Below are 27,663 nucleotides of genomic sequence, written 5' to 3' on the forward strand. Positions count from 1 at the left end.
TAGGCAGGCACGAAGAACTTATTGGCTACAACAATCTCCAAGAGCCCATTTAATGAGGGTAAAACTGGAAAGAGATTGTTTAGCCTGAGTTTAGGTTTATTAAATACTAGATCTATGGGACACAAAGAACATTTAATTTACGACTTAATTCTGAGTTGGAGGTTCTGTGTCTCAGAGAGACATGGCTGAGGGATAGCAATGGGACAAATGAATTGCAGATTAAATCTAATGCGGACAAACGCAAAGTAATTCACGTAGGGAAAAAAACCAATCCAAATTACAAGTACAAGAAAAGAATCTTGGAGTTATTGTGGACGGTACCTTGAAATCTTCATCCCAAGGTACGGAGGCTAGCAAAAAAAAAAAAAAAGAAAATAGAATGCCAGGGATTCATCGTAAAGGAATAGAGAAAATCATAATACCATGGTGTGACTGCACCTTGAGTACTGTGTGCTGTTCTGGTTGCCCCAATTCAAAAAAAAAAAAGACATAGCAGAATGAGAGAAGGTACAGAGAAATGTAACAATGATGAAGGGGATAGAACAGCTCTCTTATGAAAAAAAGGCTAAACGGATTAGGGTTCTTCAGGTTGGAGAAGATGACAGAAGGGATATGATAGTTTATAAAATCATGAGTGGGATGCAACAAATAAATAGAACACAGCTACTTACCCTTTCAAATAGAACTAGGACTAGGAGACAGTCCATAAAACTAACTGGCAGGAAAATCAAAACAAATTGGGGAAAGTATCTTTTCATTCAGCACGCAGTCAAGCAGTGAAATCTGTCTCTGGTCAAGGCATCTAGCATAGCTGGCTTTAAAAAAAAAAAAAAAAGGTTTGGACAAGTTCCTGGAAGAAAAGTCCATAAATAATTGGCAAGGTAGATTTGGGAAAAATCCCTGGGAGTGAGAAACACGTGAGGGATCTGCCATGGAATTCCCAATAATCTGGATTGGCCATTTTTGAAGAAAAGGATGCTGGGCTGGATGGACACTTGATCTGACTCCAGCATTGCACCTAACTCCCTAGAAACCTCCCTCTCTATGTGGTGCATCCAGAGGGAGGCGGAGAAAGAGGGAGGCAGTTCTGCAGCCCAGTGAAAAAACAGTATTTCTTCTCTACCCCAAATATGGCAGTCATCCTAAGTCCCTATACCAGCACTGTTCTGTAGAGTCTGACCACCTCATCCTACCCATCAATCCCCTTCTCCTCCACAAACCGGCCCAAATTAATTTGTTTATTGTAACCACCATGTCTGTGGAGCTCTGCTTAAATTTTGTGTTCTATTTCGGTCTGTCTGTTGAGCCTTTCCACACCTCTGGTGTTTTATCTCTGACCCAGTGCCTTGGGCTCCGTGTACCTGAATTTTGTTTTGCCGTTTGGATAATCCTACCGGCTTGTCTCGCCAACAAAAGCAAGCCCATATGTAAAGTCTGTATCGGCTTAAGTTGCTTGCAGTTTCTTGGCTATATTTGAAGTCGCTCCTGTTTCATTGCAATGTGAAACACATGCATTTATCAAAAGGCGGCGTATGAGTGCTGTGAAGGCTCACTTTGAACCTCTCTGCTCCACATGCCTGAGGCAACTCTCCAGATCTGATCTTCTGCCTCAGGAAGCTGTCCAGCTACAAATACTTAAAAGCACAGACATGAAATATGTGCAGCCCTAGCTGTGCATTTATCTTCAAAGGTCATTAAACTCTTTAATCAATCTCCACCGATTAGAAAACTCTCTCTCTGCCCAGTGACTGAAAAACTTCATCCTTAAAATAATCTGCCAAAGGGCAAAAGTGGAATAAACCATTTACTGTCTTACTGCATGCTATGCTAGCATTGCTTGGACCAGAAATGACTGACAGGATGCTGATAATCACAGATAATCTTCTATGTGTAAAATGATGTTTTTGCATTTATTTTACATTTTTTTCCCCTTAGGCTGGGGCAAGCTGAGGAGGAGAATGTAGGTAGCAATCAAGTTGCCCAGTAGTTTGCCTACTAATCTTAGAAGATGTTGTCTTGAACTACTACAGTGTTTATCTGTAGAATAGTGAGGGGAGGGAGATGACTGACTGTGTGGTGGACTAAGATGTCCTTCACTACTTACAGCTTCTACGTTTAAATGATAAGTTGAAACTTGAAATGTTACCGTCATGCAATGCCCATTCTTCTCCCCCATTTCAACATCATAAAATAATTTCAGCACCACAGAATGGTCTAGCAATGAGTCATGTATGTATATGAAATGCATGTAAATTGCAACTCCACCAGGTCAGTCCTTACTTCTGTGCCTTTTAAACAGCAAAAATAACATTGAAAACAAATTGTGGGAAGTATTTTTTTCATTCAGCACACAGTCAAGCTATGGAATCTGTTGCCGGAGGACGTGGGCAAGGTAATTAACGTAGTGGGGATTCCAAAGAACATTGCACAAGTTTCTGAAGCAAAAGTCCATAAACTAATAAAGTTATCAGCCAGGTGGGCTTGGGAAAGCCAGCGCTGATCCCTGGGAGTGAAATAGATCAATCGTTTGGTATCTGCTGGATACTTGCAAGCTGGATTGGCCACTTTCAGAGGCAGGATGCTGGGCTTCATGGTTCTTGCTCTGACATATATAACATAAGAAGTTCCACTAGATCAGTGGGATTCACTTCTGGTCCTCAAGAGCGATAAACAGGTCAGGTTTTCAGGATTTTCCAATGAATATGCATGAGATAGGTTTGTATGCAGCTCATTAGGGAAATCATGAAAACCCAATCTAGATCACTTGGATCTTTTTTTTTTTTTTGGCATAATTTACATTTCTATGTTTGAGGTCCTCGCGAACACATTTAAAACTAATTGGAGAAAGTTCTTTTTCACTCAACGCACAATTAAACTCTGGAATTTGTTGCCAGAGGATGTGGTTAGTGCAGTTAGTATAGCTGTGTTTAAAAAAAGGATTAGATAAGTTCTTGGAGGAGAAGTCCATTACCTGCTATTAAGTTCACTTAGAGAATAGCCACTGCCATTAGCAATGGTTACATGGAATAGACTTAGTTTTTGGGTACTTGCCAGGTTCTTATGGCCTGGATTGGCCACTGTTGGAAACAGGATGCTGGGCTTGATGGACCCTTGGTCTGACCCAGTATGGCATTTTCTTATGTTCTTAAACCCCAAGAAATCAGGCTGAGCAGTGAACTATTGAAAACATTTTTTACAGAATTTATAATCCACCTTTTCAAAGGAGCTACCCATACAAAAGCAAAACACAGAAAATTAATAAACACAAATTCAAATGAAACAGAAAAATAAAACTATTCAAAACCAATATTTATTTGTTGCTTTTGTATACCGTCACTCTGTGACCAATCATAACGGATTCGGGAAACTAAGACTATCTCATGTGTGTAGTCTTTGAGCTGGACAGCATTATTAGGTTTGCTATGTATTTTTAAATTTTTGTAATAAAGTTTTTGGGTTTTTTTGTATTGCTAATTTCCTTCTCCTTTGGGCTTCCATTTCAGTTGGAACTGAGGCTAGGATCCAGCACTATGAGACTTTATTTACCTGGGGAATTTTCCCCTATTTCAGGGTGGCAAACTCTATTCCTCAAGAGCCACAAACAGGCCACGCTTTCGGGATCTCCACAATGAATATGCATGAGATAGATTTGCATACAGCGGGACCGTGTTTCAACTCGGATGTCTTTCTCAGGAGGTATTTCACAGCTGTGCATTAAGAATAGATGCCAACAGGTTACTTGATGCACGATTGTGAAATACCCTGAGGAAGACATCAGACTCAAAACGTGGACCCATGATGGGGTTCTTCAGTGAAGAATGGAGTGAATTTTTTGTCTTTTCTTGATACCACGGGGGATAGCATCTTGACTTTATATCAAGATAAGTGAAGTGCTTCATTGCTGATCACATGACTGGTTGGTGCACTGACACATGCAAGTTCTTTGGAAACCAGGACCTATGATTATACTGAAAATAAGGCTTTTTATACTACATGAACTGAGCCATTAAAATCAGTATGAACCGAGTTATTAGGCATGAGCCAAGTATGAGGTCCTTAGGTTTCTATATATAGAGCTTATTTTAAATTGTTTATTGTCGATTGACTGGGAGGAGTTACAGACTAACAAGTATAACATTTGCATTTATTCAACTCCTCCTCACCAGCCTGAACCTGGTACTAAATTCAGGCAAAACAGAACTCCTACTCATCACCTCTGAGAACAGCACCATCATCTCAACACAGCAAGACACACCAACAATTACACAAGTGAGAGACCTAGGAGTCCTAATTGACAATCGTCTGAATTTCAAAGCTACTATCAACAAAACAACTAAAGACTGTTTCTACCAACTACAGGTGCTGAAAAGAATTAGACCTCTTTTCTATGCCCAAGATTTCAGAACCATCCTGCAAGCAATCATTTTTTCAAAACTGGACTATTGTAACGCCATCCTACTTGGTCTTCCCGCCTCTTACACCAAACCGCTGCAGATGGTACAAAATGCAGCCGCACGAATACTGACAAACTCCAGGAGAAGGGATCACATAACCCCCATCTTAAAGAACCTCCATTGGTTACCCATACACTTTAGAATAATATACAAGGCCATTCTTACCACATACAAAAATATCCATCTACTGGCACCCATTGACCTACAGATCCCTCTCCAACTACATAACTCGTCAAGACCGACAAGAGATGCATACAAAGGATCGCTACAGGTACCACCGCCCAAATCCACCAGACACATCACGCTAAGAGATCGGGCATTCTCTACAGCCATTCCACCGTTATGGAACTCTATCCCCTCTAACATCAGACTGGAAACATGCATCTCAACCTTCAAAAAAAGACTAAAGACATGGATATTCATACAAGCATTCCCGGACTCAAACTGATATATCTCATCCTCACCAATCCTTATCTCCAACTACACCATGATTAACCATCTCCATTATTGTTTACATGTTTGAATTAATAACCTGTCCTTTCTCTTCTTTCTCTGCCAAGTTCCAATCTCCCTGTTATATGTAACTGCATTTTCCGCACCATTGTTTTTAGTTATGTTTACGATGCACCCCTGTTTTATGTGAACCAGCATGATGGGACTGCGTTCTCGAATGCCGGTATATAAAAACCCAAAATAAATAAAATAAAAAATTTATATATACTGCCTTCCTTCATAAAAATATGAACTCAATGCAGTTTATGACAAAAGTAGAAATACAATATAAATTATAATAATCAATACGAACACTGCCTAATAAATGGAATATACATTTATGATCAATATTTACTAGACCACAGTTTTTTGTAAGAAGCGCAAAGCATGACATTTATATACAATTGCCAAGTGCGGAAAGAATGGGAGCCACAGCAGAAATCTGTGAACTGTCCCATGCAGCAAGAGATTCCTGTGGCCATATGACCAGATTTAGGTAACTCTCCTGTAGAATGACATTATCAAAGCTTTGCGTAATATTCCTCACTACACATCGGGGGCAATTTTCAAACTCTTTGCCAGTGGTGTACAGAGGGTCTCTGGCGCCAAGGGCCAATGCATTTGTGTGCCTCTCCAGGGCCCCCCAATCCATCTTGTACTAATGCTTAAGCTACAAAAAAAAAAATCAGTGGCATCTCTAGAAAGAAGAACTTGAGGGGGGAGAGAGCCAAAATGGCATTTCCTCATATCACACCCACCTCCATAGCATGACACCCACACCCTGCTTTAAAACTGGCTTTAAAAAGTCTTAATAAGAAAAATCCAAAGAGCCTTCTGTGTAATTGTAAAAAGCTGGCTAGTTTCACACTTCTAGTAAGACTACTAATAAAAGTTGATAGCCTCATTCAAGTAATCCTATATGGCTATGAGAGTGAAGTCTGGAATGTATACAGGAGGGACAGAATGTCAATATAAATCCTGCACTTCCAGTTCTGTAACGCACTGCGCATCCACTGAAATTCCCCTATCAATGGAGCTTGGATGTTTCCCTTACAGCTCATCAAAAAAAAAATATTTTCAAATTCTGGTGTCACCTCACAGTAATAGCAGCACAGACACCTTCTACTGCCAGACATATTGCGAACTAATACAAAACCCTGCAAAAAGAAACTCAAAATCTATATAGCAAACCTATCATAATGTAACAGTAGTAACACCAAGGACTCAAACAAGAACCTTACCTGTGAAAAAAAGCACATGTAACTATTACATGGGGTCCCAGAATACCAATACACCACCTACTGGGGAAACAAAACAAACCCGATTGCTATAGATCCACACACACACACACACACACAACACATTAGCAGAATCTCTCACCTTGGTCACATGCACAGAGCAGAGACAGATCCTCACCAAATACAGAATAAAGATCACAAATTAGAACCAGCAATATGCAGACAAAACCTGAAATGGAAACCCCAAGAAGCCAGACTCTGTGTATAACAATGGAAAACAGAACCACCATTCCTCATAAAATAAATAAAAACAAGAAACATAAAGCATCAATTATAATCGTAAAAACATACTAATAAAATATTTTAAAGCTACCGACAAATAGAATAACTTCTATTAATTAAAATCATATACATTTTTAAAAATTTCCCAAGCATCAATAAAATATTGCAAAACAGCACACATATCAATTAACACCCAATAATTAAAACAAATAAGGATTTAAAAAAAAAAAAAGCCCCTGCTTTCCATACCTGGGAACTTGATTTAGTCACCCCTAGATTGTCAAGGATTAGGGGGTTGGGGGCACACAAACTTTATCCTCTCTCTCACATACACTGTCAGATACACACACATATATACATGCTCTTATACACACCCACAACCTCTCTCACAGACACTGACACACTCTCAGGCTCTAAGACAGTCTCTCACTCCAACCCCCCCCCCCCCCCGATTCTCTCATACACACAGACGCTCTCACTCTCACTGGCTCCCTCACCCACACACACAAATTCTCACACCCCTCCCCCCACCTGCCAGAAATGCACACTTTCATTCTCACACACACAGACAGACCCCCCAGGCAGGCACCAAGTCATTCACTCACACACCCACATCCAGGCAGACTCCTATTCATACACATGCACCCACTGAAGGTAGACCCTCTCTTTCTTTCACTAGCAACCTCAGAGCCTCTCTCATTCCTCTCATACCTGGGAACTTTTGACTTCCAGTCACCCCTAACATCACCATGATTTTTTTTTTTTTACCTTTGCTGTCTGATCTTAGTTTTCTAATCGGTTGGTCACAAGGCCCCCCCCCCCCCGACTTTACCTTTCTTGGTCTTTTGCCACTTCCTTTTACAGGGTCTCTTTCTGTTTCTTCTCTATCCACCTGTCTTCTTCCTTCAAACACACACTCAGGTTCTCATTCTCACACACACAAGCTCTCACACTCACATGCTGTCTCACACACACAGGGTCTCACTCACTAATGCTGTCTCATGCAAACACACAGGCTCTCTCACAAAAACAAGGCTCTCGCTCACTCCCACATGCTGTCTCTCACAAACAGGCTCTTACTATCTAATGCTGTCTCACACAAACACATAGGCTCTCTCACTCTAAGAGGCTGTCTCTCCAAACATACAGGCTCTTTATCCCACACACACAGTCTTTCAACTCACTGTCATACACACACTCTATAGGGCCTCAGCCTCTCTCTCATCTCTGGGCCTCCTCTTCGTGGGTCACCGCAGGATGTGCTCCACGGTGGCCCTGATCTTCTCAGGCACTGTGAGGTGGGATCGGCAGCGACATCGCTACCAGACCTCCTCTTCTCAGGCTGCCACGAGGTGAGATCCATGGCAGCCCTGCTACCGGACCTCCTCTTCTCAGGCTGCCACGAGGTGAGATCCATGGCAGCCCTGCTACCAGACCTCCTCTTCTCAGGCTGCCACGAGGTGAGATCCATGGCAGCCCTGCTACCGGACCTCCTCTTCTTGGGCTGCCACAAGTTGGGATCCGCAGCGGCCCTGCCACAAACGCTGCTCCTCTTCTGCACGCGGCCAATGCTCCTCCTCCTTCCTGCCCGCACGGTTCTGGCATCGTTTTTCTTCTGGCCCCGCACAGGCAGGTAAGAGGAGCATCTGGAGGTGACTTTTTCTTCAGGTTGTGGTGGGATGAGTTCCACCACGGCCCTGCCGATCTTCCTGCTGTGCGCAGCTGGCACACAGCATAGCAGTAGCACGCTTCCCTGCTTAGCTGCTGATGGGATGAGGTTCACCGGCGGTTGCATGGGCCTCCCTGTCGGCCATCAACGCCCCTCCTATAGCCCTGCGCCTGGGGGCACTGGCCCCCCTCTCAGTACACCATTACCCTTCGCCCTACTAAAAGGTTTATGGCTACCTTTTTACGCATGGTCTCTGTACCAATTTTCAAAGGAAAAATAACGTGTAGACGTTTACTTTGAAAATTACCCCAAGGAAAGAGTATCTGCCAAGATTTGCATCTGGTTTTCCCAACCAAAACTACACGCATAATTTTGAAAATAAAAACAAACAAACAAACAAAAAACAGGTGTGTAGTTTTCTCCCCTGACTTAACCCTGCCCCAGGTATATCCTTCTCCCCCCAACTACAATGCAGGTAAAAGTGCACAGCTAATGGAGCTATGTGGATAAATTTTGCCTACAGAAATCCCTTTCAAATTTGCCTTCATTGTGGCTTAAAGTGAAAACTCTAGGTATATCATGGCATAGGCGACAGGATTAATAAGTGAATGCAGGGTGGAAGCCTGCAGGGAATGTTGATCAAGAGCATGCTGGACTGGTGTGCGAGCAGCCTTTGCATCCACCAGTGTCCATGCTGAGGCCAGCCTTGTTTAATTTGACCTTCTGGGTCTGTAAGACATCAGCAGATAACGATACTGTAAATGATAGAGGTGAGAGGAAGGCAGAAAAAAAAAAAAAAAAAAAGATGGATTACAGGGATTTTGAAACATGTGGAAAATGGGCTACAGAGACGTGCAGAACAATATGTGACTTAGCACTGAGAAGGAGATGTGGGAAGAGGGAAAAAAATGAATTCTCTAAAACATCAACCACCCACCCTGTAAATTACATACGAAAAACAAATCTAGGGCTTACAACATTGTGGCCTGAAAAATAAATATGAATCCACAATCTTTAGGGGCATGAGTAGAATTAGCAAATAGCTCCAAGTTATAAAAAGCAGGCCTGTACGGTAATTATAAAAATGCAAACCCACCTGATAATGGAAGTCCAAAACATTTCGTCTCAATGCTCCATTCTTTCTTTTTTTTTTTTTAATTGTGCAATGCTGTACATTTACCCAGAAGCACTAAAATACATTAAAAAAATGTGGCATGAGACAGTCATAGTCTTTGCATGGGTTTCATGATAGTTCTATGCACAATTTTTTTTTATATTAGTGCTAAAGAGTAAACGTACAGCATTACACAATAATAAAAAAAGAAACATTCATATCAAATGCCACAAGTAATAATTATAATATACCTACAACATATTTAACAAAACCAAATAGGCCCGATTCATACCCAAAGTATTTGGTTCATTGAGAAAAGCTGATCTGGCCAGTCTGACTGACCAGTCCAGCATTTCTGGTGATTAAATGCAGCCATGTGCAGTGTTTTTATTAGACCCTCTGTGTGTAATTATAGTGAAGTGTTACTGATTTTACCATCTCAAATTGTGAACTGAGTCTTCTACGTGTGGTAACTGCATCTCAAGGCATAACGTAACGCTGTGTTTCTGGTACCTTCCTATGGTCGGAGCTCTCGTGTAGTGAAATACATTGGGGTTTGGGATTTTGTAGGAAGGAGACAGTGTAAAAATATTATTTTTTTTTTTAAGGAAGTATAATAACCCTCTTGCTTGGGCAATGCTTGTAATATAATTGTGTCTCTCATGGGATCATGTGGAAAGGCATAAAACCCCATATTGTACAGGTTCTCAATTTCAACCTAGAAAGGACTGCCTTTAACTCATGGCTCAGACCCTAGTTTTAATCTTGGCCAAAAAAAAAAAAAGTCACCATAGTTATATTTCTAATAGTTTTTCACCCAAGTGGAGCTTCTGCAGACCTGCACCTCTCTCACGCATGCTTGCATATATATATATACCCATATTAAAAGGTATGGTGCAATTTACCTCAATGCATTTGGAAATTTAATTAGAAATGCTTTTCAAACTCATCTGCAGAGCTCCTAAATGAGCCTGTACCTGGCAGGTGGCTTCTTGGCAACTCCCGGTTCTATCTAATTTATGAATTATTTAAGCCATTTACAGACCACCTTCCTGAACGGTTATGGACACTCAAAGCATTTGTGGTACTTGTAGTATTTATACAGATATTTGTTACTTTCTATAGTTTTTATCTTTTCATTTTCATTGTTTAAGTCGAATTTCTAATTTTAGTTTTAGATTTAGAATCTATAAGTTGTATTACTCACTTTTAGCTTTAATGTATGATATGTTAATTTTTTTTTTTTTTTTTTATTTATGTACATCATATTGATATACTTAGGTAAGAATTGCGATCCATCAAGCCTAATAAAGAATAAATAAATAATAATAGTCCTGTGTGGATGTGGCTCGACACCATCCGTGAAAGTTTTACTTGGAGCATCCAAGTGTTTGGAATTTTCACAGTGGAAAGCTGGCAACCCTACTGTCACCCATTACCCAAAATGAAATAAAGGAAGAAAAGTACCCCCCTCCAAAAAAAAAAAAAAAAATCCTGAAACACCAAAACCAAACAAAATTCCCCCTTCCCCCACCAAACCCGCTTAAACAAATGTTCCTGAGCAGCCCCCCTCCCCCCAATGCCTCCCACCTTGCCCCTTATCCAGTCATGGGACTGTGGGTGTTCTGGATCCCCTGCACCCCACCAGAGACTTTTTATTTAAATTCTCTCGAGTCCCAGTTCCAGGTACCCCCCCCCCCCCGTGCCCCACTGAATAAATCCACTTAAATAGGCCTCCAGGACCCCCTTACCAATTTAAGTGGCTTTGGTTAGCATCGGGGGAGGGGGTTGCCGGAAGCAGGGGCAGCAAAAATGGTGGGGGGGGATCTCCATCAAATGACTTATGAGGAGAGGCTGAAGGATCTGAATAGGAATACCCTGGAGGAGAGGAGGTGCAGGGGAGAGATGCTACAGACCTTCACATACCCGAAAGCTTTCAATGATGCACAATCAACAAACCACCCCCATTGGAAAGAAATAGACTGGGGGGGTCACGGAATTAAATTCCAGGGAGGACGACTCAGAACCAAGGTCAGGAAATATTTCTTCACGGAGAGGGTGGTGGATGCCTGGAATGTCCTTCTGGAGGAAGTGGTGAAAACAAAAACAGTGAAAGATTTCAGAGGGGCATAGGATAAACAGTGGATCCCTAAAGGCAAGGGGGGAGGGGAATGAAGAAAAGAGTGCATGGGGATACCTTGCTGGTGCGGTGGTGACTGCCCTTCAATAAGCCTTCATATACTCGTGATGCAACTCCATTATTATGCTCTGCTTCAACTGTAGGGGAAAAGGGGAATTGGATTCATCCAGCAACCAACGAGGGCCCCCGCCTTTTACGGTCTGGGGAAACAGGTATGGGGGTAACTTGCTGATGCGGCGGTTGCTACCCTTAACCGGTAAGCCTTGATATTGTTGATGCAACTCAAAACATTGCTTTCTGCTTCAACGTCAAGGTATAACGGGGAATTGGATTCAAACAGCAACCAACGATTGCTGACTTTTACGGTGTGGGAAACTGATAAGTATGGGGTAACCTACAATGCGCAGCAGATATTACCACAAGCTTACTGGGCAGACTGGATGGACCATTTGGTCCTTTTCTGCTGTCATTTCTGTAATTTTTTTTTTTTTAAGTGCTTAGTTTCTTTTTGAACCATTGGACCTGCGATGGGGAAATGGATGGGGTGGGGGAAGAACGCAGTGACATGTGGGTTGGTCAGTGGCATGTGAGGCCCAGAATCAGGACTTTATTTTATTTTTTGACAGAATTAGTGGTTGGTGGGCTGTGCATGCAGTTATAATTGGGTCTCTTTATCGGGTGACCGCTCACCCCACCAGCCAACGCAGACTTCTGTATATTTTGTCTGAATTTTTTTTTTCTATTTAGCTAATTCATGTAATTAAAATTAAATATAAATGTAAACATGATAATTGTTAACCAATGTGATGTTATTGAAGGTAATCCTCCCTACTAATCAACAGCAATCTCAGTACAATCACAATTATCTTAATGGGACCCTATAATTTCACACATTTTTTTTTGGGGGGGGGGAAGGGGGAAAGGTGAAGTTTCGCAAAAAAGTGACTGTATTTGTATTTTAACACTTATTTACCTAAATCCACATCATAATATTTAAAAGATCGGCAGCTGAACTTCCATTGCATTCAATGCCATTCATGGACAATGCAAAGTGAAGTTGAAAATATTCAAAATTAAACCTAAAGAGAGCCCCCTAAGGCCGGTTTTAATAAAACAGATACAGAGGGGGGAGGGGAAAGCTAGGCTCGTGTTAAAAACTGTCCGTTCTTTTTTAAGCCTTCGGTCCTCCCTCCTAAAGGGTTAACGCGCAAGCCTCGGGGCGGCTCCGAACAGGAAGTAGCCGAGCGCCCATGCTTGTAGTCCTGCCAGGAGCTCTTACTTGGCAGCCAGACAATGGAGCGCTGCTGCCGCTGCCTTTCTTCGGCTGCTAGCCCGACTCCATTTTTCACCCAGCCGAGCTGCAGGAGCGGCGCAGCCCCATAGGTCTGCGAGCACAATCCCCGCCCAGAGGGAAGCCGCAGCCTCTCTCGTTCAAACCCATGCGTGCAGGAGGAAGCAGACTGCAGCCAGCGCTCCTCCGGCTCCCACGGCAAGCGCGCCGGCAACTCAGACGGAAGGCGAGAAAATGCGCTCAGCCTTCGTGCGGCTGCTCCTTTTCCACTGCTTATGGCACCTTCCGAAAGGTGAGTTCCAGGCACCGCCTTTGTTCTGCATTCGGACCTAGCCTTGCTGGTGCGAGACCCGTAATTACCTGTTTTGCTTTAGCCTCATGGGTGCATGCTTATGTTTTACTGTTGGCTGTATCGGAACCTTAAGCACGCGTCTGCACGTAATAAGATTAACAGCCCTTTATTGCGTTTTCTTTCCTAATTCGCCCTTTCAACTCTGTCTTTATAATGTAGATTTCATACTTAGAGAAAGCGTATTGGTAGATTAATTAATTGGTAGCGACAAATAGACAAGATTTGGCTTCTGTGATTAGCAAAGGAGTTAGATGGAAATGAAACCATTGCGGATGCTCCTTGAAATAAGAAATGTTTCTAGTTTAAATGGAGGATCAAGTGATTTGTATTTACATAAAAAAAAAAAAAGCTTGCGCTAATTAAGCGAATGTTAGTGAAAGTCTTAAATGGCATTCAATTTGTTCTCCGAAACTATTACGTGATAGAACGATGTATGTACAGACTGTGTAGATTCTATAATCTACATTGACTTTCTCTACCTATTGTCATTTTAAACTGTACCTTATATTCCTATTAATGGGCACTAATTTATCTCCTTAACTTTTTTTTTCATTTTATACAATATTAAGTTGACGGCAAAGAGGCTAATTTTTCAGTTACCCAAGTAACTTGAACAAGCTATAAACAATGCGTTCTCTTTTCAGTATACTTAACACGTTTCTAAATACCTCAAACTGTGCATTTCATCAACGAATTACCATATTCCGTATTCTCTGAACGCTAGAAATTCGGAGCTTTTCGAAAGGGAATGCTTTCAAATACCATTGTTTAGACATTTTTTTAAAAATACATTTGAGTTTGATGTTTAAATGGTTAATTCACCCCCTTTTCGCTTATCGCACATTTTATAATTGCAGTACAAGGTGGAGTAGATCATACCCGAGGCCTGTGGTCTGATGATTGCAAGTGCTAAAGGGAAAGACTGACTAAATTTAGAAAACGTCTTTTCCCCTTTGCCAGAAACCGCAGGGACTACAAAAGAGTGCGAGGAGAACCAGTTCTTGTGCCGAAACGAGCGCTGCATCCCTTCCATTTGGAGGTGCGACGAGGAGGATGACTGCTCGGATAACAGCGATGAGGACGGCTGCCGTAAGTAATCTGCGGGCTCCGTGCACCTGCTCAGCTTCTGAACTCTTTACAAGGAATAAGTCCAAGATTTCGGTGATTGTGACGGTCTCACCGTGCAGATGCCGGAGGTGCTGGCGACACTCCCACGTTCCGATTTCCCTACAAAGGAAGAGGCGCGAGACGTTTTATGAATGAATTGTTTGCAGAACGCCCGGCCGGTTGTGATTGGCTGCCAGGGAGCGCCAGATGTCACGTGCACTGCAGCCTCCTATAGGAGAACAGGGAAGGTTGCTAAACCCCCGAGTGTTGCTTGGGCACGCCCGCTTTCCTGGCCTTCCGCGGGGGAGGAAGCTCGTACGTTGATTAGGGCCGCGTCCTGTCGTTTGCTCTGTTGCTTTTCGGGGTGGGGGCGAGGTTACGGCATGGACAGGCAGTGACTTCTAAAAGAGCGTCGTACAGTAGCCCTACTGCACGCTGAGCCTCCGAGCTTTACAGCCGCTGCATTAAGTCAGGGAAAAGATGGGTTTGTTACAAGAATCTCAGAGCGTTTGACCTATTCGGCTTTCTGCCAGCGTTTAAAATCGTCGATTTTTGATTGGTATTCAGACATAACGTGTAAGCGTGGACGCATTTGTAGTGCCTAGCTGTGAGAACTGTAATTAGTTTTCTTTTAGAAACTTAAGTAACAAAAAAGGATTCCCTCCCTCCACCCACCTCCCTTTTTTTTTAACGACTGTTTTGGTACATAGAGTTTAGAAGCATTTCCAGGCTTTTTAAAATAGAACTGTACTTTTTAAAAACTTGTATATGCCACCTTATCTGCTTCGTGCTGTACAATAGATTCCTGTCCCCCAAAAGAGTCTGGTGTACCCGAGGCACAGAGAAATAAGAATTGAGTTCTGCAAGGTTATAAAAAATATCTGTGACAAAAGTGAGAGGACTTTAAACGCAAGTCTCCATGCTTTCCAGGCCAGTCTGTCTGTGCTAGGCCTTCCTTAGACACTGAGGCCTTGATTCACAAAAACAGATAATCAGATGTTTAGGTTTCTAAGCTCTTGTTTAACATATACAATTTAATAGCAAAAACCACCAACGCCCATGTAGTAGGCTGCAGCTCCCTTTGCTTCCAGCTTTACTCCATTTCTATACCAGTAAGGGTCCTGTACTTGTTCCATGCCTTTGAAAGGCACATGTTTTGAATAATGGAATCGGTTAAAGGTAAAATAGCTTTGAGTTCTGGCATATGAGTGACGGTCATGGCCAATGCTGGAAATAGGCTTACAAAGTTTAGGTTCCAGCCAAACACACTTTTTTTTTTTTTTTTTTTAAAGAATCAGGTACATTTTTCCTTCCTTTGTTTGCATCTTTTCTGTTTTTTATTTTTAGCTTTTTTGAATTCTAGGCACAAGGTTCTAAACTTTAAGGTGGGCCCAGGTGACCTGGCTCCTGGGATTTTTCCAGGTCCGGTCATGGCGCTTGTCTGTGGGATGTAAGGCACTTGATCTTATGGAAAACAATGCCACTGGAAAGGAGGAAGGGGGTATCCTCTTACATGAGGTGTATTTTACTCCAGTCCATGGCCAGCTCTGAAAAAAGATCTGGGTGTTCAGGCTTTTAGGGTTTCCATGATAAATATTTATCTGATTATATAGTTTGTCCAAGAGCCAGGTTAGTCGGCCCTATACTGGACATCCATAGGCAGCGGGTAAATGTGTGTCAGATGCCTGAAAACACTGTTTAGGTGTGGGTAATCACATGCCCTGTAACTAGCGCGTGTACTTTTTAGCTGCAGGGAAAGGTGAGCAGAGTTAGATTGGGGAAGGGTAAATTTAATATACGAGGCGATTTCATTTTGAAATCCCTGTGCTTTGTTTCTGATGCACGCTCTTTGGCTGCTTCAGTACAATGGGTACTTTGTACCTGTGTTGTGCGTGCTGGCTGGACTTTGTAAAGGGAAACTCTATGAGAAGTTTTTCTTTTGAAAATGAACTGCAAGGGACCACTCAGAGTTCCAAAATTGCTCTCAAAATGAGGTGGGAATAAGTAGTTCAGCTTCATACACCTGTTGTGTGGTTTTTGTTTGGGTTGTTTGTTTTTTTTTTCCCTTTTGAGGCTTAAAATTGATGTATGTTTGTGTTGCGATGAGAAATTGGCATAGCCACTGGCCAGTAGATTCGGTTTACATAGTAACCTGGTAAATGATGGCAGATAAAAATCCAGCAGATTCATCTAGTCTGTCCAGCTGGTTGCGTAGGCTTGTCACTGTGTCCATGTCTCGCAATGCCCCTGGGGATGTTTAGGTAGTTTGTGTAGTTGAGGCCTCTTGGAAGAGCAGTAACACAGGGTTTATGATTGTCACTGTCTGCTGTATTGACTTTTTTTTTTAATACAGAGAAAGAGAATCAAGGCAGCTGAGGTTGAATATCCATGCCTTGATAGGGATTTTATACAAGAGTCATCCATGTTTTCAGAGTTATGGTTATGTGGAAGGGAGGTGGTGGGTATGTGGGGGGGGAAGAGACAGATCTGTGAGGAGAATCATTGCTAGTATTCTCGCAGAGCTGCTAAATGATAACCCAGTTTGGCCCAGGCCAGAAGTATTGCTTTCAATTCGTAGAGCCTGAACGGACGGCCAGCGGATTGCTCGTTGCCCGGATGGATGCTCTTTTTAAAACCGAACTTGGGGTGGGTCTCACCCATAAAACTGCATTTTGTTTTTTTAAACTTCTTGCAATGCCAGTCTGTTTATGAGATCCATGGGGAGGGCAAGGTGGGAAGAGCGGTTTCTTTAGCAGAGTTTTCTGGTCAGAATAGTGTGACAGGAAGGAGTTGTACCATGGACAGAGAGAGCCAGAACTGGTTTTTATCCTCTTGTAGTCCTGCTGCTGTTTACTGAAACAGGAACTTCAAGTCCATAGAGGCAATAGGATAAAAAACCAGGGCTGGCTCCGTGCCGTGTGATGAAAGATCAGACTGTCTGGTTAACATCCATTCATTAGAATAAAATAGTTTTCACAGGAGTCTTTTCATGTACTCCTTTGCATGGTTTTTGCTGAACCTGTAAAAAAAACTTTTGCATGGCTGCTGTGCTCGGTTTAACTGCACATTTTTTAAGATGTGATCGGTCATGCAAAAGCATTCCCCATTCCACAGCGCCTCTCGTGCGGTGGCCAGACCGAAGGGCGTGTTTATAACCGAGTGGGGCAAAGGCTGTGGACGCAATCGATTTTTCAACCTCTTTTCGGGGTGCACCATAAGACTGTTACCGCAGGTTCCCACCTACCAGGAAGTGTGCTCAACCTTGTCTTACTACACACCCAGGAGCACTTTATCACAATTACAAAATTCTGTGTTTTTAAGTGGAGAAAAAAAAATATGAATGGCTCGTTTTATAAACGCTTAGGCAGGGATCTCTTTCCTTCTCCCCACCCCTAAATATAAATGCTGCAGTTATGTGACCGCGTCTGCTTAATCACAGCATGATGGATCCTGGATTGAACCACCACCCAAAGGCCACGTCCGATGCGAGGGTCAATCTGGTGATGCTGAGGTGTATTGCTGCTGTTTTGGCTTCACGGTGAACTTCTGCGATGTGTGCCAAAATGCAGGACTTGCTTTTAAAGAGAGGAAAATTAAAGCCCAAAGCAAAGGGCAAAAGAATAGTGCTATTAAAAACCCAGCCCACACCCGCGAGCATGATGCAGCTTGAGAGCTGCGTGCAAGTGCGCCGATAGCGAGAAATAGTTTCCCTTTCCAGCCGCTTTGCATTATCGTGCGTTTCCCGTCGATAGCAGTGAAGAATTAGCCATGCTGTCATGGATCTGTCCGTCAGGTCCAGAAGGCGGAGCTTGATAAAGCAGAGGTTAGACTTTTAGTCCCTCTGCGGCTGCGCGTGGTTTCCCGCGCAGGAACAACAGAATCACCTCAGTCTGTTTTTTCCGCGTGACAGAACGCACGCGGAGCTTGTCTTTTCGTCAAGAAAATGTCAAAATCAGGATTCAAAAGGTGCCGATGCGGCAGAGTAATGGCGAAAACAGACGGTCATGACCGTTGTAATCGCTGCCTCGGCATCCATCACAAAATAAAAGAATGCGAATTTTGTGCCAAAATGTCACCAAGAGCACAAAAACAGAGAGCCTACCGCATTCAAGAGCTTTTAACCAACTCGGACCCTTCTGAAGTCCAGTCTTCACCGGGACCGGTGAAGACAGGTCATCATCAAAAGAAAAGACCGACTTCCTGTGGAAATATCTCGGAAAAAAGCCAGGGCTCTGACTTTACAAGGGGTAGGTCCCCTTTTCGAGAACCGCACTCTTCAACTAAACGTGCCAAGCACGGCGCAGGGCGTTCCTTACATTCAAGTAAGTCAGTGCAGGGTCATGCGCGCCATACTAAGGCGCAGGAGCGCACTCCGCCCTCTTCGTCGGCGCAGCAACGTAAAAAGGTTGCAAAACCGCACAAACATTCTTCTGCGCGTTCAACGGCGCACCCTTTTTCTGCGCAACCAGCGCCGATGGTGGATCTAACGGGCGCAGCACAACATACCTTGGCGCAATCGACGGCACCGCCTTCTGCGCAGCCGACTTCATCCACGCCAGTAACACCGCAAAGATCTTCTCCGGCGCAGGCCACTGCGCAGTATACGTCAGCGCAGACCACTGCGCAGTCTACGTCAGCGCAGTCGGCGCCGCAACAAGCGGCAGTGCACTTGCATCTACATTCTACTGCGCAGCCGGCGCAGCATATTTCTGCGCAGCAGGCGCAGCACCCTCTTTCTGCGCAGATACTTTTGCAGAGTTCGTCTATCCATGAGCCAGGGAATAGAGACACATCTACTATACCCACGGACATTGTGAAGTCTGCGGGGATCCAGTCAAAATCTCTTTCTATTAAACAGAGAATTCAAGAGACTACACAGCGGCCAAAAGAATGGTATTCCCTTTCGGGAAAATCAAATCGGGGGGAGTTGACGCAAGGTGTTCAGTCAGTGCTTGTCCACCGTAAAAGGAAACATCATTCTTCTCATTCTACGGCTTCATCCAGCTCCCATCTTACTTCAAAATCGTCATCTCACAAACGTAAGAGACGGCATAGTTCACACACCCGAGCTCACAGTCAACGAAAACGTTTGCATTCTCATCGTTCTCCAAGTAGCCCACCGACGTCTAAAATATCTAGTCGGGTGCAGCCAACATCATCAGTCTCGTCTTCACAGTCTAAATCAATTACTAAGACATCGAGTTCTAGATCACCTTCTCAACGGTCAGGCTCACAGAGTAGATCCCATACTCCTGCGCCTCAATCTCCTCCAACGCAACCTGCAATCCAGGCTAGTAATCGGCCACAAATGCCGAAACATGCGAAGGAAGCTTTTTTCCAGCTTTCTCAGTCCTTGTCTGGGTTCTTTGAGACTAAGGAGTCCACTTTCAGCATGCCTCCTCAAGATAATCTACAAAATACTGGAAGTAGTTGGCCACAGGTACTATCGACGCATCAAACCCAGCCACTATCTCCTGCTTCAGCGCATCGTGTTTCGCCCTCATTAAGCGCACAGAATTTTCAAGATTGTCACTCACCATCGCAATCCCTTTCACCTTCCTCTTCAACGGGGTTTCCTTCTGATCCTCTGGAACAACCGGCAGAACCATACTCGCCACCGGAAGATCTTACATATCCCAGATTTTTAGAAAAAATGGGACAGATCTTGAAACTGCCACTGCAAAAGGAGGCTGACCCACGTGCTGAAACCCTAGGTCTCCTTCGTATTTTTGATGCACCAGGTGAACCACTTTCTATTCCACCGCATGAACTCCTTCACCAAGTACTTCTAAAGTCGTGGGAGACACCTCAATCTATCACAGCGGTTTCGCGAAAATCTGACTTAAAATTTAGGATGAAGAAGGAAGCACCTTATTCCCTACCACAGCTTCCACATGATTCCATTGTGGTAGAATCCGCTATGCAGCGTTTTAAAAAAATGAGGTCACATTCTTCATATCCCCCAAATAAGGATAACAGATATTTGGACGAAGTCGGACGAAAAATTTTTCAAAATTCTATGTTGACAACCCGAATGTTGAACCATCAATTTTATATGGTTCAATACCTTTATGATTGTATTCAGGCAACTAAAGGTCTTCTATCATCATCAGCTACAAATCCCCCACAAACATTACATGATATGGAAGAGTGTACAAGGCATCTCCTCCGTTCCATTTATGAGGGAATGGAAAACTCCTCAAGGGCATCCGCAGTCTCCATCGCAGCCCGACGTACGGCGTGGCTTCGTTCAAGTTCGATCCGAGAGGATGTCCATCATAAATTGGCTAATCTCCCATGTATTGGAGACAATCTTTTTGGAACGAAACTACAGGAAACCGTGGGAAAACTCAAAGACGAGGCCATGGCAGTTCAGTCACTGCAATCATCTACATCGTCTCAGTTTCCTAGACGTAGTTACCCTATTAATCGACGTTCGAGTTATGGTCGAAGACCTTATCGGTCCTATCAACCATATCGACCTCCAACTTATTCTAATTACCAGAGACCTCAACAACAACCCCAACAGTCTCAAGCATCACGTCGAGGTAGGGCCCGTGCCCAACGACCGCAACAGCAAAGCTCAACGACTGCTGCTAAACCAGCTCAGTCTTTTTGAGTCCACAGCCACCACTTGCTCTCCATGCTCCACCAGGAAAGATTCAAGCATGCTTCCCAAAATGGCAAAACATAACAACCGACCATTGGGTGTTACAGATAGTCCAAACAGGTTACCAGTTACAGTTTCTTCACAAACCGAACCTTCTTTTTTTTCCCCCACATCAGTACACAAATTCCCAGAATCAGATACAATCGGAAATTTCATCCCTTCTTCAAGTAAAAGCCATTCACAAATTATCGCAAGCCCAAGTCAACAAGGGATTTTATTCCCCTTACTTCCTTGTGCCAAAGAAAACGGGGGGACAACGCCCCATACTAGACTTGAGAGAGCTCAACAAATTCCTAGTAAGGGAAAAATTCAAGATGGTGTCTTTGAAGACCATTCTCCCCCTACTACAACCCAACGATTGGATGTGCTCCATCGATCTCAAAGATGCCTATACCCATATTCCAATCCACTCCAACTCCTGGAAATACCTATGCTTCACATACCAGAACATTCATTACCAATACCGAGTTCTTCCCTTCGGTCTATCTGCGGCCCCCAGAGTCTTTACCAAATGCATGGTAGTAGTGGTGGCTTATCTTCGCAAACAAGGCATGACAATTTTTCCGTATCTCGACGATTGGTTGATAGTAGCTCAATCAAGAGAAATGTTGCTGGACCATCTTCACCTGATCATCAACTGTCTACAAGAATTGGGGTTGGTCATCAATTTCACAAAATCCCATCTCCAACCCACAAAACAGTTAATATTCATAGGAGCCCATCTCGACACCACACGATGCAGAGCTTACCTTCCAAAGGAAAGGCAGCTCCTTTTACAACCTCTTCTTCAACATCTTCACAGAAGTCAGACTGCGACCGCGAGACACTTGTTAGTAGTATTGGGACACATGGCAGCAGCCAATTTTACAGTATCCAACACCAGGCTCCATATGAGACGACTTCAATGGGGATTAAAACGTCAATGGAAACAACATATTCAACCATTGACTCACATGATCACAATTACTGCAGCAATGCAACAAGACATTTCGTGGTGGATGAACCCCACTGTTCTTTCCAAGGGAGCTCTATTTCGCAGTCCGAATCACGACTTAGTCCTGACAACGGACGCCTCAAGAAAGGGCTGGGGAGCCCATCTGGACATCTACGAGACACAAGGTCTCTGGAGTCCTGCCGAACAAATACTACAGATCAACTTATTGGAACTCAGAGCGATCAGGAGAGCGCTTCTCACCTTTCAACCTTATCTGAAAGATCGCAGAGTAATGATTTATACGGACAACCAAGTGGCCATGTTTTATGTCAACAAGCAGGGAGGAACAGGGTCCTGGCCCCTATGCAAAGAAACCCTATTAATATACCAGCATGCACATCTTCACTGCATTCATCTGCAAGCCACCTACCTTCCCGGAGTGGACAATGTGAGAGCGGACAGATTAAGCCGCATTTTCCATCCTCACGAATGGACGCTCCAGGGGGAAGTCGCCCAACATGTATTCAATCAGTGGGGAACCCCAATAATCGATCTCTTCGCGACGGAGAACAATACACAACTCCCTCGTTTCTGCTCCATACGGCCCAGTCTCCACAGAGAAGCCCAAGACGCTTTCCTACTGTCTTGGTCGCGGGATCTACTATATGCCTTTCCTCCAATTCCTCTTATATCAAGAACAATTCAGAAATGCATGGAGGACAAAGCCTCCTTAATCCTCATTGCCCCCGCATGGCCTCGTCAACCATGGTACAGTTTTCTCCTCCGCCTATCGCAGGAACCTCAGATTCCACTTCCACGACGTCCAGATCTCTTAATTCAAGATCAAGGGACGTTACTACACCCCATGCATGCCTCTCTTCATTTGACAGCATGGCTCTTGAACGGAGCACTTTAATCGATTATAGGATCTCCAACCGTGCTCAATTGATTTTGTTAGAATCCAGGAAACTATCCACCAGACGAAACTACCATTATAAATGGCATCGCTACTCTCTTTGGTGTACTAAACACAGTTTGCAACCAATCACTTGTCCTCCAGAGAAGTTACTTGATTACTTATGTACACTTTTTGACGCTGGATTAGCAGCATCCTCAATTCGTGTGCACCTAAGTGCAATCTCAGCTTACCATGGACTATGTAACAATGCCTCTATTTCTACACATCCACTCCTTTCACGCTTCATTAAAGGACTGTATCGACTCCGCCCACCTGTCTCTAAGCCAACAGTGCCGTGGGACATCAACACTATTTTGGAGCGTCTTATGCTACCTCCCTTTGAACCGCTGGATGAGGCCCACCCCAAATACTTAACCTGGAAGGTGGTTTTTCTGGTGGCTGTTACTTCCGCACGACGTGTAAGTGAGTTGCAAGCACTAGTACACTATTTTCCCTACTTGCAGTTTTTTCCTCAAAAGGTAGTTCTCCGAACACACCCATCTTTTTTACCGAAGGTGGTTTCCTCTTTTCATATCAACCAAATCATTGAACTTCCTACATTTTTTCCCTCACCCCATTCATGTGATAGGGAAAAGCAACTTCACACCTTGGACTGTAAACGAGTGTTACAGTGTTATCTGTCTAGAACTCAGACTGTTTCCAGACCTTCACAGTTATTCCTTTCTTACGATCCTAAAGCACCGGGTCTACCGGTTTCCAAACGAACCATTTCTAGTTGGATTGTCCAATGTATTCAATATTGTTATAAGACTCATGAATTTCCTTTGTCTTCTACACCTACTGCCCACCAAGTACGAGCTTGGTCTACTTCTTGGGCACATCTCAGTAGTGTCCAGCCTGCAGACATTTGCAAAGCGGCCACATGGACATCACTGCATACCTTTACTTCGCACTATTGCCTCGATCAACAAACCTCACAAGATGCTAAGGTTGGACGAGCAGTATTGAACTCTTTATCACCTAATTTTACAGTGACTGCCACATCGTCCGAATCACGTACTACAATAGCAGAGGACTAACGTGATTCATGCTTTGGACTCCCATGACAGCATGGCTAATTCTTCACTGCTATCGACGGGAAAAGCAAGTTTGCTTACCGTAAACGGTGTTTCCGTAGATAGCAGGATGAATTAGCCATGCTGACCCACCCTCCTCCCTGTCAGTCACTACTTTACTTTACTTTACAGCTTAATTACAGACTGAGGTGATTCTGTTGTTCCTGCGCGGGAAACCACGCGCAGCCGCAGAGGGACTAAAAGTCTAACCTCTGCTTTATCAAGCTCCGCCTTCTGGACCTGACGGACAGATCCATGACAGCATGGCTAATTCATCCTGCTATCTACGGAAACACCGTTTACGGTAAGCAAACTTGCTTTCTTATCCAGGTCACGTGCGCTGAGGCGGTCCTTCTGGTCCCCCGTGCCCTTTGACCCCTGGTGTCACAGCGTGTCAGCCGGGCACGTAGCTTTCTACTCGCATTGTGGGTTTTAAATCTTTCATCGCTGTCGCCTGGCCCCAGCTGCGCAGCGTTTCCTGCCCCTTTTCTGTTACATCTTTGTCTTCCTCTGACCTCCCCTTTCATGCTCTCTGTTCGTAGCAAAACAAATCTCTTTTTAATGTTTTCTGCACCTCTTTGTTTCGTGCCTCCCTGCCCCTTTTTTTTTCTTTGGTGGGGGGTGTGAGAATCTCTCCAGTGCTCTGAAGCTGTGAGCTCTGTGTGTATGCGTTTGGTGATTTTTATTTATTTTTTTTAATAGAAGTTGACTTTGGGAAGGTTTCGTTAGATGCTGCCCTGCAGTTAGTTGCTGCTGCGTGGGGGAGGCGTGACTTGCTATCGGAGTAGTTGCAGGTGTGTGTCAAGGGGAATGGCTTATATTTCTTACTCGGGGGTCGTTTGTAAATGGACCGATCCGGTCAGGTTTGTGGATAAAGGAGACATTTGCTACTGAGTTTTCCCAGCACCAAAATAATTCCCATTAATATTCTGCTTTCTTCAGAATAAAGTTTTACAGAGAAGCTTGGTGAAATAAAATGCTCTCCCGACAGTCACAGAAGGAGCCCAGCGGTGCAGCATATTAAACTGGTCCTATGACTTTACTTTGGGGAAAAGTCTTTCGCGAATTGATCCTGAAACTTGATGTTGCTAGACCTGACTACCTTCATTTTATTTTTCCTGGGAATTTTATCAGTGTTTCTTCCAACAAGAATAAAAACGAGAAATCAGTGGAAAAAATGACTGCTTTTTATTTTTTTTTTCTGGGTAAATATTTTTGTTCTTGCTGTAACAAAACATCGATTAAGTCCCAGAGGAAAAAAAAATAAAACAAAGGTCCCTATTGATTTTGTAACTTTGGATAACATGAAATGTTTTGTGTTTGGAGAGTCTCTGATGTGGAGCTGACAGACGTAAAAAGGATGACAGGACTTGAACAGTGCAGGAGTGAGCTGAGGGCAGCCAGAGCATGGGAGGAAAAGGCAAAAATCCAAGTTATCAGCAGAGATTGTCAGGGTGGGGGAAACGAAAATTCAAGAGAAACCATGAAGTGCAACAGGAAAGCAGATGAGGCAAAGTGCTGAAAGCTCAAATCGTACGAGTTATAAGATCTCTGATAAGAAGCAGATCACGGATGAAAAGTTTTTCGCGAAGAGGCACACAAAAGGAATAAGAAAAAGCTAAGAATACGTTTTGACTGGTGAAAGCGGTTCTGCTCTGGTCTCTGGACTGTAGCTTGATGGCACTGCTGGGCCACAGCCTGACACAGGTGGGGGTCCCAGCAGTGCTCATGGGACCTGGGATGCAGAAGTGCTTGCAGGCTGCAGCGTAGGAGTCCAGCTGGGAGACCTGTACTGCGTACCTGCAGTGATTTGTATTGGTGCTCTGGGGTCTTGAGCTGCAGGTGTGAAGAGTACAGACTGCATCCTACATAAGTCATGACGCGCTGCTTCCACAGTCGGCCAGCGAGCTGCCTATAGGTTTCGAATCACTTTTTTGATTTGGTGGATGCATGGAGAGCCATTACATCTGGCTGATGATCAGTTCTCCTGGCTAAAATGGCAAGAACAAAATTCCTGCCATGAATCGTTACGGCCCTGTAGCGCACATGGGGAGGCAGCAGCCTAGTGCACCATGGCGGGAGAGAGTGGACCTTTTAGATTGTGGGATGAGGCATGTTCCCCCAGGCAGGTAGAGCTGGTCAAATTTTGGGCTTTATAGGTGACCAACAAGCTTGAAGGAATAAAGAAGTAAGTTTCTTGCAGGACAGAAGGGAAAAATGCAAAGTGCATGCAGCTGTTCATAAAATTAAACCTACATTTTCCTGCACTGTGGAAATGTGTAGTTCAAAACTGTAAACATGCCTCTTTTTTTTCCAGGTTTAAGTACTGCGTTGCATCAGTGCCTGCATGTAGCTGACTGCAGCAAATCCAGTGTCTCTAAACAGTAGCAGGATTTCTGTTTGGGGTTGGGAGCATTCTTATTTAGGGGGGGGTCTAGTTAAGTGCCTTTCCTTCTGCTTTGGAAACTATTTATTGATTTATTGGGTCTTATATACCGTCACTCGGGTTCCATCGCAATGGTTCACAACAAATACCTTTATAAACAATCAAAATACACATAAAACTTAACTTACAACATAGGCTAACATTTCAGAAACCCTGCTTCTTTTTCTGGATAGCAGTAAATGTGGGCAACCCCCCCCCCCCCCAACACACACATAAAAATAAAGTTCCACCTGGAACTAAAAGAGCCCACTTTCCAGGTCATACACGTGGGGGTGGGTGTCTGATCTGCAGCTATGCGTGGATCTAAAAAAAGCCCACCCTGCTCATAGTCCTTATGTGTCCCCCGCCATGTCCTGAAAATCTGGTGTGTATAGGACACCAATGAAAAATTTAGACTCACATACACATTTATCCCACAAACTCACAGGGTGATTCAGCAATATCATCTTGTTTTTATCATACAGCAAACGACCTCATCGGATTTGGGTTTGCATTTGGTCAAATCTACAGACTGAGACTTCTCAGTAGCAAGCTTCTGCTACCAGAAATAATCAAAATGTTTGTTTCTGATTTATTGTTGGAGGTTGTGTATACAGACTCCCTACCCTCCGAGCGCTCATAAAAGTATTCATTTAATTTCCACAGACCTAATACAAATATCATGAGAACCAGCAGGGCCTGTTGCCCTGTCACAGCAGTGCTTGTGCTGCTCCATTCTGTAACTTGTTGCCGCTGTATTTTATGTACGATAGTTGAAGGGGAAAAGGGCCATCAAGTTCAATACATAAGAAGCCCTTCCCTTCTGGTTTGATAATTTCTCAGTGCCTTGTGGGAGAACATCGCTGCCAGTACTACGGCCTCTAAACATTTCTGTAGCTGCTACTCAACGTATGCAGCGCTGTACAATAGCACAGGAGACAGTCCCTACCTAATAGAGCTTACAGTCTAATGAAGACAACCATACAGGTCAAGAGACAGCTGAGGGGGGGATATAAGGATGTTTAAAATCATGAGAGGTCTAGAACAGGTAGATGTGAATCGGTTATTTACTCTTTTGGATAATAGACTAGGGGACACTCCATGAAGTTAGCATGTGGCACATTTAAAACTAATCTGAGAGAGCTCTTTTTTACTCAACGCACAATTAAACTCTGGAATTTGTTGCCAGAGGATGTGGTTAGTGCAGGTAGTATAGCTGTGTTTAAAAAAGGATTGGATAAGTTCTTGGAGGAGAAGTCCATTACCTGCTATTAAGTTCACTTAGAGAATAGCCACTGACATTAGCAATGGTAACATGGAATAGACTTAGTTTTTGGGTACTTGCCAGGCTCTTATGGCCTGGATTGGCCACTGTTGGAAACAGGATGCTGGGCTTGATGGACCCTTGTTCTGACCCAGTATGGCATGTTCTTATGTTCTGTGATAGTACAGAGGAGAGGC

General features: G+C 43.7%; 1 protein-coding gene and 1 long non-coding RNA gene across 3 annotated transcripts in view; one reads left to right on the top strand and one right to left on the bottom strand.

Annotated features, from left to right (window-relative positions):
• The window catches only part of LOC115100110, a 72,553-nt gene extending 58,294 nt beyond the window's left edge, over positions 1-14,259 (bottom strand). The window contains exon 1 of the long non-coding RNA XR_003858966.1: positions 14,213-14,259. This is a non-coding gene — a long non-coding RNA (uncharacterized LOC115100110). The remainder of the gene's footprint in view (positions 1-14,212) is intronic.
• LRP8 (LDL receptor related protein 8) overlaps positions 12,601-27,663 on the top strand; it is a 320,100-nt gene continuing 305,037 nt past the window's right edge. For both annotated transcript variants that reach the window (XM_029618330.1, XM_029618331.1), the window contains exons 1-2: positions 12,601-12,972; positions 13,993-14,121. In XM_029618330.1, coding sequence (XP_029474190.1) covers positions 12,915-12,972; positions 13,993-14,121 — 187 coding nt within the window. In that variant the 5' untranslated portion in view covers positions 12,601-12,914. The remainder of the gene's footprint in view (positions 12,973-13,992; positions 14,122-27,663) is intronic.

Source organism: Rhinatrema bivittatum, chromosome 10, assembly GCF_901001135.1.
Source record: "Rhinatrema bivittatum chromosome 10, aRhiBiv1.1, whole genome shotgun sequence".
NCBI classification, from domain to species: Eukaryota; Metazoa; Chordata; class Amphibia; order Gymnophiona; family Rhinatrematidae; genus Rhinatrema; species Rhinatrema bivittatum.